At 34.0% G+C, this 16,691-nt stretch overlaps 1 protein-coding gene and 1 pseudogene across 2 annotated transcripts; one reads left to right on the top strand and one right to left on the bottom strand.

Annotated features, from left to right (window-relative positions):
* Positions 1 to 325: 325 nt before the first annotated feature.
* Positions 326 to 2,577, bottom strand: LOC125826587 (uncharacterized; annotated as a pseudogene). The gene is made up of 2 exons (XR_007442945.1): positions 2,129 to 2,577; positions 326 to 1,027 (listed from the first exon to the last, which is right to left on the bottom strand). The product of XR_007442945.1 is annotated as an uncharacterized LOC125826587 (transcript).
* Positions 2,578 to 8,316: 5,739 nt separating this feature from the next.
* LOC125826873 (SH3 domain-containing protein 1-like) lies at positions 8,317 to 16,639 on the top strand. The gene is made up of 10 exons (XM_049506214.1): positions 8,317 to 8,793; positions 11,535 to 11,648; positions 12,330 to 12,399; positions 12,485 to 12,633; positions 13,475 to 13,576; positions 13,814 to 14,008; positions 15,377 to 15,439; positions 15,604 to 15,738; positions 15,855 to 15,929; positions 16,350 to 16,639. Exons 1-10 carry the CDS (start codon positions 8,734 to 8,736, stop codon positions 16,473 to 16,475), a joined length of 1,089 nt encoding a protein of 362 aa, XP_049362171.1. The 5' UTR covers positions 8,317 to 8,733; the 3' UTR covers positions 16,476 to 16,639.
* The last annotated feature ends 52 nt before the right edge of the window (positions 16,640 to 16,691 follow it).

Raw genomic sequence — 16,691 nt, 5'->3', positions numbered from 1 at the left:
ATCACTCTCCAAACCAACTGAGCCAGAAAAACACTTGTAATATAGTCATACAATTTCTTTCAAGTACTAGCTAGCACCAAAGGTGCGGTCTATTGGTTAATCCCTAGTGTTCTGGATTCCTAGTACATTGACCCGTGTACACATCTACCAAACTGCACTTGCTTTCATCTCTCAATGTACCAAGGACAACATGCACTGCCCTTCAAATGTACTAGGGCTTAACTGAAATTGTTTCAAAAAAACACTACTGACCTCTACAATCGAAGAGTATTACAGTTCCAGAGTTCTGCTGTGAGAAAATTGTTAAAAACCTGGCTAAACTATATTATTCCAAAACTTCTTCTTAGGCAATATTTCCTCATTCAATAACTTCTTAAGATAAAAAACAGTGTTCAAGAGAGCGCAAGGCCCTAGACGTGAAGCAAAAGAAAAAAAATTGGTTTGAAATAAACATGGTATTGTCAAGGAAAGAACACACTAAGTAGCTCTAGGAGCAGCCCATTCAACTCTAAGGATGAGGTTGTCATAACCATAACCATTGAGCTTGTTTATGGCCCTCTCAGCATCTTCTCTGTTGACAAAGTTGACAAAACCAAATCCTCTGCTCATTCCTGTCTTTTGATCAATCGCAACATACACTCTGCTGACATGACCAAATGGACGGAACAGCTCCAACAAATCAGCCTCCCGAGTGTCCTCCGAAAGATTGGTGACCCTAACAGAGTTTTCTTCATTCCTTCTTCTCATCTCAGTCCCCCACCACTTCCTCTCTCTGCAGCACCACCTCTCATGCTCGGAGGAACATAAGCACTCTTTTGAGAACCAGCCCCAGCAGCAGGTGCTTCCCCCCTTGATGGTGGCCTATCCACAAAGGTCTCACTTGGCTGTGCAAGATCCTTGAAGGGGCATTTTGATGTCCAATGATCACCTTTCTTGCCACAGGTCCTACACACCATAAGAACAGCCCCTGCTTTTGCAATTTGATTCAGAGAGTCTCCACCAGATTTACCTTCGTCCTGCTTCGAACCTGTTTACAAGAATCCACAAGCACAATAACAGGGGTTAGGTAAACTTCAAATTAAGCTCAGAGAATGGGTGTCCTTGAATCTTACACGCATATACAGCATCTAATTACCACAAAATAAAATCTCTCTAGTATACAAGTAAAAGTGAAAATTTACATTTAGTAAAGTGGACAAGTGAAAGTGAAAGTGAAAGGGGGAGTATATCTTCCCACTTCTCAATACTCGCAAAACCAATCTTTTTCTTCATCAAAGGTATAGTACATTACCATAGCTAAAGACAATCATGACAAATGCATACACTTAATGGAAACTCCCTGCCTCACTACTTGGATTGAGTAGCCAATAATGTGTGAACTTGAATCTGTACATGCGACGTGTAATTGCACAACTCTATATAATAGGCAATCCAAGAGATGCTGGATCAAATTGTTATTAGGCTTTAGCAAACAATGTTTATACTCACATAGGAGACCAGAGAAGTAGGCAGAAGGAAAAAATAAAATAAAGCAATGATCTTTGTCTTTGTTCAAGGAATGGGACTAATCTATTAGACATTTCATACAATAAAGTTAAAAGCCCTGCAACCCAGCTTTCTCCTTCTAACCTAACTCAAGAGAACAAGAACTTCATCCAAAAGGTTTTCTGTTTTAAGACAATTATTAACTTTTTTCACCCAAAGTTCCCTCTTTTTATAATCCTCCTTACACTTTTTAATCCTTATTACTACGAACTGCAACAGCACGCAAAAGGAACTCCAACCAACTTCACAATACACATGGCTTGCTAATACATCAAAATCAAAACTCCAGATCAGAGATCAGACATCTACCAATTTTATCACAAATAAATCCACGACCACCATTAATTACAATGCTACATCAATAAAAAAAAGTATACAAGACACAACTATAAAAACACAAATATAGAATAAAGGACAGAGAAGGCAATACAAAGACCGTGAATTCACGACCAAAAAGGCAAAACAAAAACGACCCAATTGACAATAAGAACAGAATTAGAAAGCACGACCGAAATCAAGAAAAAAAACAAATCGACAAAAACCCAATTCAGATCAACCAAGCACAAGAAGAAAAGATCCATACCAGGAGCTCTAGGGCGCTCAAGAATAATCTCCTCAGTAGAAACCATGGTAAGACGAGCACCAACATCCTCATGAACAGCATCACCAAACTTAGGCCAGGAACGACGCTCAACAGCCCCTTTACTAAGCCTTGCATTCGCAAGCTTACAGATACGTGTAGTAGTAGTGATTTTCACCTTGTTACCTTCCTCATTAAACTTGTATTCCACGATTTTCTTCAATCCATTACGGTCTGGCCCAATTACTTGCTTCGGCGGTAACAGGAAATCCAAGTCCTCCGCATCATCTTCTAGCTCCCCCCATCGAATTTTTGGTTGGTTTGCAGCTTCTACCGCCATTGTTATTTTCCGATAAGCCGCTAAAACAGAGAGAACAAGATATACAACGTTCTTCGGATTAGGGTTTTGTTTTGTGTTTTTCTGATGAGACTCAAAACAATAGGGGTACTTTTGGGATATATGTAAAGAGGAAAGAAAGGTCGGTGGAGGAGTTTGGGCTGGGCTTCTGTAATTGCAAAAGGCCTATTTTTTTATGGGTCAGTTGCTCATAAACTTTTGTTTTAGGATTAATTACTTGAATAAGTCCCTTTAATTAATAATTATTATATTTAAACATATTTTTTAATTATTACCATTTATAGCAATATATAATAATATTATGTATACTTATTTTATTAGATCTATTATTTTCTCTTGCGCTCTTTCTCCGTTTTTTTTTTCTATCTCTCACTATTTTTTTCTTTTCCTCCCTAGCCCTGCTGCCTCTCTGCACCCCCTCTCTCTATGCTTTTTTTCTTTCTTTTTCTCCCTGTACCTCCTCTATCTATGATTTTTCAATATTATAAAGGTATAAAAAAAACTTAGGATTTTATCAAAGGCAAAAGATCTATAGAAAAGTCAGGGAAATTTTCAGAAATCGAAGAATTGGGCTGCTTAGTTTATAGAAGAAGTCGATTAGTTTTTTATTTGTTGCTTTGGCGTTGTCGACGATTTTCATTCTAATGAAGGTTATATAAATAATTGTATTAATACCTGATGAAAATTTGAAGATTTGAATATTTGTATATATGAAGATTTGAAGATATGAATATTTGAATATATGAAGATATGAAAGTTTGAATAAATGAAGATATGATGTCATATTTGTGCCCCATACTTCCTCATATCTAAAGGTGAATTCACATGAGAAAGTTAGATTTGAAGATACGATGTCATCTTTGTAACAAATAAAGAGACATAATAAACTGCAAAATGAATTAAACTTGAATTAAATATGTATTACACACATATTAAAGTTGAATTAAAAGAGAATTAGACATGAATACAAAATGTAGCAAACGAAAGAACATTCTATGATCAGTAAACTGAATAAAATTTGTATCAATAATGAATTAAACAAGTAATCCAATCGTAACAAATCAACCAATAAACTGCAAAATGAATTAAACTTGTATTAAAAGTGTATTACACAAATATTAAAGTTGAATTAGAAGAGAGAATTAAACATGAATAAAAGACGTAACTAATGAAGACTAGACATTGATCTATAGAGTGAATTAAACTTGTATCAATAATGAATTAAACAAGTAATTCAATAGTAACAAATCAATCAATAAACTGCAAAATGAATTAAATTTGCCTTAAAAATGTATTACACAATATTACAGTTGAATTAGAAGAGAGAATTAAGAATTAATGAAAAACGTTACTAACGAAAGACGAGAGAATTATCTATAGACTGAATTCAACTTGTATTATTCATGAATAAAACATGCATTATATGTGTCTTATAAATTATTTTGATTGTATCACTAAGAACGTGAATGATGTTTGTAATATGAATTATAAATGTATTATAAGTATGTTACCTAAATTATTTGGTTGGTATCAACAAGAAGAGAGTGAAAGTTTGCAAATTATAAATGTATTGTTCACGATAAAACTTATATTATATGTGTCTTGTAAATTATTTTGATTTGTGTCACTAAAAAAATGAGTAACGGTTGCAATATGTATTAAAAATGTATTGTGCATGTCTTAAAAATGTATATTAATGTGTTACCTAAATTATTGTTGTTGGTATCACTAAGAAAGGAGTGAAGTGTGCAATATGTATTAAAAATGTATAATTCATGAATAAAACATGTATTACATGTGTCTTATAAATTATTTTGATTTACTAAGAAAAAGAGCGTAGTTTGCAATATGTATTACAAATGTATTGTGTCTATATTGTAATGTATTACAACTGTGTTACCTAAATTATTTTAGTTGATATCACTAAAAAGGAAGTGAAATTTGCAATATGTATTATAAATGTATTATTCATGATTTAATTCAATTTTAATACAGTTATGAAACATATATAATACAACTTTAATACAATTGAGATACAGTTCCGTAAACTTCATATTTTTCGAGCTTCAATCTAATATTTCTCCTAAAATCAATTCTAAACTTAACCAAACCCTGTTAAAATTGAGAAATAAACTCCAAATGATATTTTTAATTATTTGTAGGAACAACCTATTTAAACTAATCACAAATTCATAAAATTTAAATAATGAATTCAAAATTTGAAGTTTTATAATGACCATCAATGGTGAACTCTTGATGCTGTGATTTTAGAGATTTGAAATTCCTGCTTGAGCACATGATTCTTATCGTATTTTTGGGTGAAATTGCGATATATGGGCAAAAACTGATTTGAAGATATTTCTTTAAATGAAAATTTCAAAGAAAAAGAAGAAGAGAAGGAAGAGGAAAAATGGCAGAGAAAGAGAGAAAGAAGCGAGACAGAGAGGCTTTCACTGTACAATTTTTTAATTCCAAATAATTGCTATATCAAGTTAAAAATATTATATTGCCATAGATGGTAAATATTTTCTTATTATTGCATATTTATGTGATTTACCCTTTGTTTTACGATTCATAGCAACAATTTTAAAGAGGAGAAAGATGAGCAAAATCGAAAGAGATAGAGGAGAGAGATGATCGAGATAGAGAAAAGAGTTGAGTATGTTGTATCTTAATTAAAACTGAGATACACAGATACACATTTACACAATCTTCTTTTTTTTTCTGAAATTACAATAGTCTCTTACCTATTTTTCTCATTCTCGCGCAAAAATTCAGATATTAGGTTTGAAATTGAAAATAGATACACAAATACATATTGTATCATCCCAAATTAAAATGATAAATACAGTATGTATCATTTTTATGATTACACAAATAAAAAAAAATATTGGAACAATGCTAGAATATTGTATCAAACTTGAAATAAATATGTAAATACAGTTGTTTCTAATAATAGTTGTATTAGGTTTTTTTTATATGCTGATCCATTTTTTAAAGGAAACATAGTACATAATGGCAAATTATTAATTCAAATTAAATGGTATAACCCCACTTTGATTTAATTGTGCCCTGTAGCAAACTGTTTGCCAGTCGCCTCTCTCCCTCAAACTCTCGCTCGCCACCCTTCCTCTCTCGCTCGCTCTCTCTGTCGCTCGCCTCTCTCGCTTTATACAAACAGAAATGTATAAATTGTATTTCTGTTTGTATAAAGCGAGAGAAAATTGTATATACACATGCAAATACATTTATTTTTGTCCTATACACTTATAATTATACAATACAAATATTCCCTTGTACAGTTCTCTTTTGCCTTTCTCTCTTTCTCGCTTTATACAAACACAAATTATACAAAATACAATGTATAATTTATGTTTGTATAAAGCGAGAGAGAGAACGATATTTGATATACAAACGTTTTATTTCGATTCAATTGTATACAAATTCAACTTTTATACAGATATACAAACACATAAAATCAAATTGAGAGACTCTCAACAATTTATACAAACGAGAGGCTGACAATTTATACAAATGGCCTGTCAGCGAAATTATACAAATCTGAAGAGGAGCCAGCGAATTATACAATTGTTTCTTTTGTATATATGTATAGCGAAATAGCCTAGTCATAGCACGTTTGCTATGGAGCGCAATTATGCAATTTTTTCTATAGCATACAAATATGAATTTTGTGTTTGCTATATGTGAAAGTTGCTCTTTTTTAAAACACTTATACTATTTTTTATACATAAATATAATTGATTGTATCAATTGAAAAAAAGATATAGTTTGATGATATGTGTATCTTTTTATATACAAATATAATTTTTCAAATACATAGATACATTTGGTTGTATTAATCCAAGAAGAAGAGAAGATTTCTACATTGAATAACAAATCAAGAACCTATAATGGAAAATTGATATATCAACGCTAATTCAACAACAAAAATGAATCAACAATCAATAGCCACCCAGAAAATAATTAAGACCAAGAACCAAAGATGTATATAGAAATAATTCAGGTTAATCTTTTATGTAATTTCGCATTAATATAGAAAACACAGAAGGAGAAGAAGAAAGATTCACTCAATTAATTGTAGAGAGGGCGAGAAGGAAACATGGAAGGAAGGGGAGGGGGGGGGGGGGCAAGAGGGGAGAAATTTTCTATAAAACCTTAGCTATGTTAGATAATCTTTTGAAAGTATTGTTAGATTATGAATATATAACAACTATGCTTATTTAATTATGTAGTTTTTCCTTCGCATAAATGCCCTAAAACGGGTGCTCTTTAAATTTGGGCTTCTTGAGTAACTGTACAAGTGACAACAAATACTTTCAAATAAAATGATCGTATGTATATGCAATATATCGACATTGTATAAATAGTTATGTAATGTGTTAACATTGTGTGAACAATACATAATCATGCATATATGAGGTATAAATATGTATCACATGTGTATACAACCATATCTACTTATATAATATTTACACACCCACAACAAAATGCATTTTTCTCAACGAACTGATTGTTTTTTAATATCGAACAATTTAAATCTCCTCTAAACAGTCTCAAACTTTAGATATGATTTCCTCTCTCGATGTTTGAAGTCTTTTGATATATTATTCACTCTAAATTATTCACATTTGCAACAGATCAAATTTTAAAATTTGAACTTTGAAACTCTTCAATTATGAATTAACCTATTTTTAAGTGAACATGAATATTCAATATTAAAATTTTAGTCTAAGCTTAGGAGCTCTTCAATGATGAAATATTGAACTATTTTTTTGGTGATATAAATTAAATCTCTAATATTATGAGAATATTATTATTATGATTTTTTACGTACGTAATTAGATTAAGATGTGTATTGTGTCAATTAGTCAAAAATCAAATGCAATATTTCTATCAAATGCAACCCTATATGAAGCCTCACTTTCACATCGGTTTCATACATTACGTAATTGAATTTGCATTTCAATTATTTTGTCTTTGTGTCGATCTTACTCAATTTGAAAATCTTTAAATTGCAGGGTGTGTCTTCAAATTTTTGACTTAGTGTTAACTGTTAACTCTCTAATGTGGATCTTGTCAATCAAAACTATGTAATCCGCAAATAACATAAACCGTGATACCTCTTTTTGAATTTTTTCGTGGCGTCATCAAAACAAATAAAAACGGACTAAGAATTAATCCTTAATACAATTCTATTGCAATTAGAAATTAAAGTGTTTTGAGTCTCCCATTATTCTATCATATATGTCTTTGATTGCCATAGTAAACACTATATATACTCCTTTAACCTCCAAGTATCTTCATAAAACCTTAATTGAGACTTTGTAAAAACAACAAAAAGGACAAGCAATCAAACAAAAACCTTAAACTATCCACCAAGATACAATAAAGAAAATATAAAGGAGAAAAATAAAATGAAGTGTTACATGCCATATCCTAGACTAGAAAGGCGCAAATAAGTCACACACTCTCACATTGTTCCCAAAAGCAAATCCAAATAACTAGAATGTTTGAGATACATAGCAAGCCAATAATTCAAGAAATGATTCAAATTTAAAAGAAGAAAAAAAAAGTCACATATTTACATTTTTTAAAAATTTCTCACTTGATGTTTAGAATCTATATTGAAATCCTCATGCATTGTAGGACTCATTTGGATTGACATTCCAACATAATTTTTTGATATGCATTGTAGGACTCATTTGGATTGACATTCCAACATAATTTTTTTTTTTCATACCTAAAATTCAAATCAAGATCTTAATTAAAGAAAGATGGACAACCTATGTTGGTCACACATTCACACTCTAATACAGTCAGCCTTGTACTTAAAAAAACAAAGAAAACTTGTATTTCTGTCTGTTTTCCACTATCTTCCTCCCTTTTCAACACATCCACTATTCTTCTTCCTCTGGCGTTTCAACTTTCATTTTGTGCAGAAACAGTAACCGACACTTTTTCTCCTATGTCCCATAGCCTTTTTATATTTCTTTCTAACCACACTTTCTATTTTCTTATTATTGGTTCTTGCTTTCCTGGTATGTTTTGTTCCTGTTCCTAACCTTACCTGTAACAATAAAAAAGAAAGATAGATTCTCCTTCTCCAAGAAAAAGGGGAAACTCCATGTATGTAAAGCACCTTTCTTTGGTTACCTTTTGCTCGTTTTTAAGTGGGTCTGAGTCAAGATTTTGAATTTATACTTTGGGGAAAAACTGTGAAGGACCTAATATGGAGGCTATAAAGAAACAAGCGACTAAATTGAGGGAGCAAGTGGCTAAGCAACAGCAGGTTTGGTTTTTATGTACTTTGCTCATTTATACAGTGATGTATTTGTTTTTTTTAAGTATTTGGTAGGAGAATTGACAAGTTACCAATATTTTTTAGGATTAGAGACAAGTTGAGATAAGTTTTAATCAATTAGCATAGTTGTTACTTGTTTGTTTGGATAAATATTGCATTTTTATTAATATTATTGCTTATTGTGAGTTACTGTATTGTTTGATTATTGGGGTTTGAAGTTTATTTGGAGTCTCTTGGAATTTGTTCTACAGTAGTTTTGGACTTTGAGCAGTGGTTTGAACAATGGAACCTAAAGTAGCCCTGGGAGGATTTATTGAGCTTTGTATTCCTTTGTCCTTGGGATGTATATGCCACTGAGCATAAGGATGGATGACAAGCCTACCATCAATTAGAAAAGTTGTGTGATGCATGTAGCTAGGCAATAATAATCTTGTGCTACCAATGAATAACAAGCCACTAGAACCGGAGAAAAGTAAACTTAACTAAGGTTTATCCTAGTGGTGAGGAACCGCAATCTCCAACCATAAGTTTGTGGGTTCAGTCGGCCAACAAGGGAGTGAAGTAGGAAAGGGCCATTGTTACTCTCCCCGCTAGGGGTTTTCAGGGGTGGAGGTTCACCCTATATAAAAAGGGTGATTCTCCTGACAAACTTTGGAGCTATGTTGTCAACCAATTCCCCAGAGCATGTTCTAAAGATGGTAAATTTGATTTTCTCCTTAAGTTAATAGGAAATAATAAAGAAGAGTCCCTTGAATGTCCATTTTTGGCGGAAGAAATGCCTGCAAGAACCTTCCATATTAACGAAGTAACAACTCCCACTCGAGAAGGCCTCATGAATGTGGTTTTTGAATTGATTGTATTTTTGAGCTTAGCTATTGCCAAAGCATCAACCAGAAACCCTCTTGTGACAATCTTAGGGCCACTGTTGGGTGGTGGTGAAAACTGAGTTCCTGATAGCACTCTTGTGGGTATGAGTGATGGCAATTGACCAAAACTGGGAGACAATCTTTTGTCGTCCTTGTCTGGCTAATGTGTACTCATGCCTTGACAAATGTTGCTAACGTGAACCCATCTGCTATGATGTGTTACATTTGTATCCCTATGACTTGTTCTCCACGATTGAATACAATCACTTGGAATCCAAGGAATGGACACCTTTGCCATTTGCTAACACTTTCTTTATTTTTTATTTCTTTGGAGCAAGTAAGAAGAGGTGATGGGGAATGAGGCAACATATTGATTTCATTTGGCAAAGTATTATTCTTCTCCACCTGTTGCTTGGTACAGCTGGAAAGAAGTAAATAGACACCTATATTCACCTTTTCTTTCAGCAGAACCCCACCCGTTAGCTCCTTTTCCCTTTTACTTTGTACTTCCTACCTTAAAGCCTTAGTTAGCTCCTTAACAGTGGGTGTAATCCCCGAAAGCCTTTTGGGATGTTGGTAGGGCAAGAGACGCTTAGACCCAAGAAAAGGATTGTTGAAGCTCCTCAATTTCCTGCAAATTGGACATTGAGCTTTTGGTATATGTGTCCAGAGGCTAGTATTCTACAAAGAAAGGAGGGGAAAAGGCAGACCAAGCAAAGATCCTACTCTTAGAAAGAGGAATAAATCATTTTCCTGTATGCACACTAGATGTATATGTATTTCGATAACAATTTGTTGTTTTCCATTTTAAGTTGGAACATGTGACCTTGCTTATATACTAAATGAAAATTCGAAATAATACAACAAGCAGTTTTTATTTGACAAAGGTTAAGTAATGAAATAGATAGAACCCTATGCAGAAATGGGTTTATTACATGAAGGTAGTGTTACTAGCATATCTTGTGCTGGTTGCTGTTAGCAATCTATCTTTCTTGACTTATCGGTGAATCTGAGGAGACGGCCTGAACATGACAAATGGGCTGATTGTTACTGTATCAGCACCATTAATTCAACTTCCCCCTGTAAGTTATAGTACATGTATATCCAGTTCTCCAAGGTGCATCTTTAGGTGTCACAGCTCACAACAGTTGAATTTAATTAGTGGTTCATGCCTGCGAATTTAACCTCTAGCTGGTATGAGAATGCAACAAGAAGCTGTTCTCGGCTACTTTCCAGCATCATGTCGTCAACTTAATCTATAATACAATATTTCATTGGATCAATTTGAAATTATTATATTTATAAGTTTCTGTATCTCATATTTCTCTTTTCTGTAATGTTTCGGTCGGAAAAGAGTTACTTGTGAGTTCTAATTCTGGTTCCTGCTGATCTAGTCTATGATTGTGATTTCCATGATAAAATCTGAAACAGTTTTTCCCCAATTTTTCAAATCACAACTGAAACAATAATGAAATGTGAAAGTCGATGTACTGTAATTGTTAGATGCAAGTAGAAAGATGCCCTTCTTCAGGGAATCTTCCAAGATAACAAGGGAACCTTACTCCTGGATCATCTCTCTGGTCTTGTAATTTTTAGAGTTTTGAAGAAATTGAGTTGGACGATAAATAAAGAAGGGCTAAAATGGAGATGACTAAAATGACTTTGACTAGTAAGGTTATTCCATAAGTAGCTGACCCAAATACTTGACTCAAGGTCAACATTAAAGGAGTAAATCCAAAACTTGCGAGATCATATACTTGGGTCAAACTTGTATGGTAATCACTAAAACATGAGTTCAATGAAGATATTTTATTATGGTTCTTGACTTCTATCTGAAAGAGCTCATATTCTTCTTGTTATTAGGCTATTTTGAGACAACTGGGGCACTTGGGCCATGAATCTGTGATGGTCGATGAAGCAGAACTGGAGATTCATCAGCGACTTCAGGAATTATATATGTCTACAAGGGCTGCAAAGGTATAACACCAATACAACTTTGTTAACAATTTTCTGTCTATTAGGATAGTCCTCAAACTCAAAGAAGTGAATTGGGTCCAATAGAGATTTGTTAAAACCACGTCCAATTATGTGTATTCCTAATCCTAAATTCAATGTAGGTAGAGATCCATATGTAAATATAGTATCTATTTCAATAGGACTGAATGACTATAATGAGAATGCATATAACCCTATTTTGGCTTGGTTCGATCTGGAATCAACTTGATCATCAAATTAGAAGTTCATAACCTTGGCCATTCCCAATTTTACGTGGAGCAGATCTGCTAATTCTTTGATTCCAGTTAGTAAGAGGATTTTGAACACTCATTAAAACAATTCTATTAAGAATGTCCTTTTGTCAACATCATATGGATCTTTCTTGCAAGGAAAAATCTAACTTGCTGCATAACCCTTTGGGGTGGCCCAGTGGTTTGGGCTTGGGACTTCCATGTTGGAGGTCTCAAGTTCGAAATCCCTTGCCAGCGAAAGCAAGGGGTTTGCCTTCTGGGTCGAGCTCGTCGCACCGGGACTATGTGGTTTGCAAGCTATTGCATAGGAGCGGGGGTTTTACCCTATGCGCACCCAAAGGGTAGCGGCTGCGGATTTCCCTTGTCATAAAAAAAAAAAAAAAAATCTAACTTGTTGCATTGTGTTTAACAGCATTTCCAGAGAGATATTGTTCGTGGTGTAGAAGGATATATATCAACAAGTAAAAAACAAGTGGAAATAGGTCTGTGGACCTCCATTCATATCTTATGTTGCTTCAGTTATTTAGCATGTATATGGAAGTGTCAGCTTTCAACTTGATCTTGCAGCTAGAAAGTTGGTGGACAATTGTTATAAATATGGGAGTGAGATTCAAAATGGTCCTTCTACCTTGCCAAAGGTTGCCGTGGAATTTGGTACTTCACATGCTGCAATGGAAGATCAAAGGGAAATTATGCTAGGAGTTCTTGGATCACAGGTTAGATCTATGCTGTTTAGCTTTACAGTCATATGCATTCCCAATGGTATACCACACAAAGAAAAGGATAATTACATTATGGAGATTGAAGGTCACATGATGAAGGTCATTATTGTATGTCTCTACCTTACCATTTTGCTCCATTTCTTGCAACGGGAGTTGTGATGTGCTGCTGATTGCAGAGGCATTGTGGCGATCAGAAGCTTGCCTAATGTATGAAGATATGGTCTACCTATTTTTGTGGGAGACAAAATGCTTTCTGATTTATAGATACACAAAATAATGCTTGATAGTTTAGAAGAAAAAATGTGTAGAGACCAACCAGGCAACATAAAACAAACACAGGCATGCATAAGGTCCAAAACAATGCACTTCTCACTCTTTGTGCAATAAAAAAAAATAATGCATTAGTAAGATATAAGTTCTAATCATTTTTGAAAAACATAATGCATTATGTGCCGTGGCAGAATTTTGATCTGAAGCGCAAGGCTGTCTGTTTCTGATGTCTAAATAACACAACAAGAACGAGTAGTTAGGTATCTCTCTGACATATCATATGATGCATTAAAGTATGTCAAGCACATATATTCACTTATGATGAGAGCATTTTATCTGGGTTCTTTGAACCGTTAAATTTGGGGCGAGATATTTCACTCTTGACAGGTTAAAACTTGCAAATGGTATAACTTGATGAATCTTTTGCTAGTATTATGCCTAGTGCAGTTGAGTATTTCTTTCTTGATTCTTGATGAGTCTATGATGTGACAGACACGTAGTGGCTGTGGCCATTTCTTGGTTCATAGAGTACATAGTGTTTGATCATTTTTCCTTTTAGCTGTAGGTTTGTGAGCCGTTGAGAGCATCAATACATGGTGCTCCTTTAGAAGATGCTCGCCATTTGACTCACAGTTATGACAGAATGCGCCAGGAGTTTGAATCTCAGGTATCTTTCAAGCTTCAATTTTTTCCCTTTACGGGTGTGTTGGGGGTTGGGCTCACGTAAAAGGGTGTTTATTAAAAGAAAATAAAGCAAGTAAAAGTTAGAAAACAAAGAGATTGTACCCCTTCAATCAGCATATCTCTACACCCTTTTCAAGGAGGTAGTAATCTATTCTATATCAGGTTGCATCATGTCATGCAAGAAATCTGGCAGTTCTAAGTGGATTCCCGCTCTTTTCAGGCTACTGAAGTAATAAGACGTCAATCAAAGTTTAGAGAAGCTTCTACTGAAAGCTTGGCAAAGCTTAAAAATGCAGAAACAAGATTGTCGGAGCTCAAATCTTCAGTGTTGGTTCTTGGCAAAGAAGCAACTGATGCCATGTTATCTGTAGAGGAGGAGCAAAAGCAGATTACTTTCCAAAAGCTTCTTACCATGGTATTGCTGGTTTCTCTTTGTTCATTCAATTCGTATGCATGTTATGCTTGTAGAAGTATCATGATTGGTCTTGGTGTCGCATTGATTGGCTATTTGGTTTAGTAATTTGCAAATTTTGTTTCCCCAAGTAACTTTACTGCGCTGATGTACAAGTGGAGATTGTTACATTTTAAAACTATTACATGTACATCAAGTTGTTAAACATCTTGATTTGTCCTTAAAGAAAGACAAACTGGTTATTGGAAACAGAATGGTGACAGAATTCCACTTTTTGAGATATACTTTCAGAAGAATCAGAACAGTGAATTTTACCACTTTTTAGGACATAACTTGTTCTGACATCACGATTTGTGTTAGACTAAAATTTTAACTGCTTAGTCAAAATGACCTTAAATTGAATAATTTTTGGAATTGTAGTTGCTAACTTCAGTCATTTGAAATAAAAGAACACCATGCACATAGAAACTTCATAGTTTACCGCAAGTATATAGTTAAAAACGCTTCTCATGATGGAGGAAACAACAACAACATACCCAGTGTAATCCCACCATGATGGAGGAAACACAGTTATAAATAGTAGCCTACGTCATTATCTCTGAAGTTGCAGGAAAAGTCTCAAACCTGCTAGTATCTTTGGATATCTTTTGGAGGTAAGGTCATGGGAGTTGCTGATCCATCTAAATTTAATGATGCACCCCTATACTATTGTGATGACAATGCAGCTATTGAATTAAAGTCATGTTAGTGATTGATTTAGTAATATCATAGTTAATGTAGCACAGGGAAAATACTAAATTAGCTAATGCAGCATTTGGAATTACAGGATCATAATACTAGTTCTTGTAAATGTAGAAAGTAATTCTATTTTGTTATAAATACCAGTAGCTGAGGGTCAAATGGTCAAGTAACTCAAATATCTGGAATTACCTAGGCATAATGGGGTCATAATCAAAATTTCCCTTCAATTCTGAATATGTTAAATAAATGAATAGTCTGTATGTAATGCTTTGCGCCTTTTTCATTATATCCGCTTGACTGATCATTTGTTAGATTGGAGATCCCTATGTTCTTAGTTATTTTGGTTAGCTTGAGAACTCCTAGGTTATTGTTTTCTGCTTTCTTCCCTATTAATAAATGTAAATACTAAGATCTTCTTCCATTAGAAGTAAAAAAAAAAAAGTTCATGGCAGACTTGCTTTTTCATTTTATTACTTAGTGCAAGAAGTCTAGAACACTTCGGTGAAGTTCAATTTTTTTCCGCTTCCTGTTAAAACTACTTCCTTGTTTACACCATTTTTGTCTCAGCATGGATCACTTCCAATTGTGATCTATGTGATTGTTTTATCTAAAAATGATTTTAGCTTGCAGGTCGATGCTGAAAGATCGTATCATCAGAATGTTGTTTCCATTTTGGAGAAGTTGCACTCTGAGGTCTATAAATTCAAACCTTTTATTTCCTTCAAGTCATTAGAATAAAACTATTCTATCGGGATTTTCTGTTTTCTACAAGGGATAGAATCGTAAACTTTAACTTTGAGACAATGAAATAAAAAAAGATGGACACTAATATTTAACATTTTTTTCCTTGGGGTTAGATGCTTGTAGAAGAGCAATTAAGTGAGTCATCTCCACAATCTTCAAATTCGCCGAGAGTTTTGCATGATACAACTTCAAACGGAACTGAACATCCAGCAGCTGAGGATAAAAGTCCTACCTATTTTATTGCCAAGGTTAGGACTCTTAAAGGGTCGGCATATTTACTTCTACATATTACTCCCTTTTCCTCAAAATCTAGATCTTTTGGTATTCGTCTCAATATTCCTTCATCTCCTCGATTCTTTGGTAGGTCATGCACTCTTTTGATGCCCAAGCAGATGGCGAGCTAAGTCTAGAGGTTGGTGATTATGCGGTAGTCCGGCAGGTATTTATCTTCATTTCCTAGTTAAGCAATAGACACATTACACTGTCTCTATGCAATAATTACACGTCTTATTTTGTGTGTTTTGGTTGCGTAAGTTGACATTTTCTGAAGTACCTTGACGGTATTTACACCAGCTTAAGAACTTCCGATTAGGATCCAAATCTTGAATACTTATTTCTCCATGTTATGTTCATAATCCCCAAGTGCTAGCTTACAATTCTTTTGCAATGTTGTATGCTCAATCCTTGTTAACTGTTTTGTTGCATTTCTTTGTTCTATTGAGAACTTTTCTGGAGGTATATTGTTAGTTAACAAATAGATGTTTATCAAGGTGATAGAACGATACAATCATTTAGTAAGCAAAATAAGTTGCATTCTAACGAAACTGCATATCGTTCTTGTTTAATGTGGTAACTATAGGTAGCTCCAAATGGATGGTCTGAAGGAGAGTGCAACGGCAAGTCAGGTTGGTTCCCCTCCGCGTATGCTGTAAAGTCAGACGAAGTAGTAGCAAGCAAAATGCTGGAAACGGATACCACACCATAAGATAAAACACCAACCTGTCATGCTACCTTTATATAAAACTTTAGTTTTTTTGTTGTAAATTTCCACTTGTATAGGTGTTTGAAGAGTTTCTCATTTTGCTTCTTTTTTCCCCCCTTGTTGTAAATGCTGCATCAAAGCTTATAATCAAGTTTATTATTTGTTGATGAGGCAATTTTGATTCAGGAAAATGCATTATTTACACTTGTAATTAATAAA

The sequence above is a fragment of the Solanum verrucosum genome, unplaced genomic scaffold (genome assembly GCF_900185275.1).
Source record: "Solanum verrucosum unplaced genomic scaffold, falcon-dt-bn FXZP01000060.1, whole genome shotgun sequence".
NCBI lineage: Eukaryota > Viridiplantae > Streptophyta > Magnoliopsida > Solanales > Solanaceae > Solanum > Solanum verrucosum.
The sequence above is the reverse complement of the archived record's forward strand: the minus strand, read 5'-3'. Positions and strand labels throughout refer to the sequence as shown.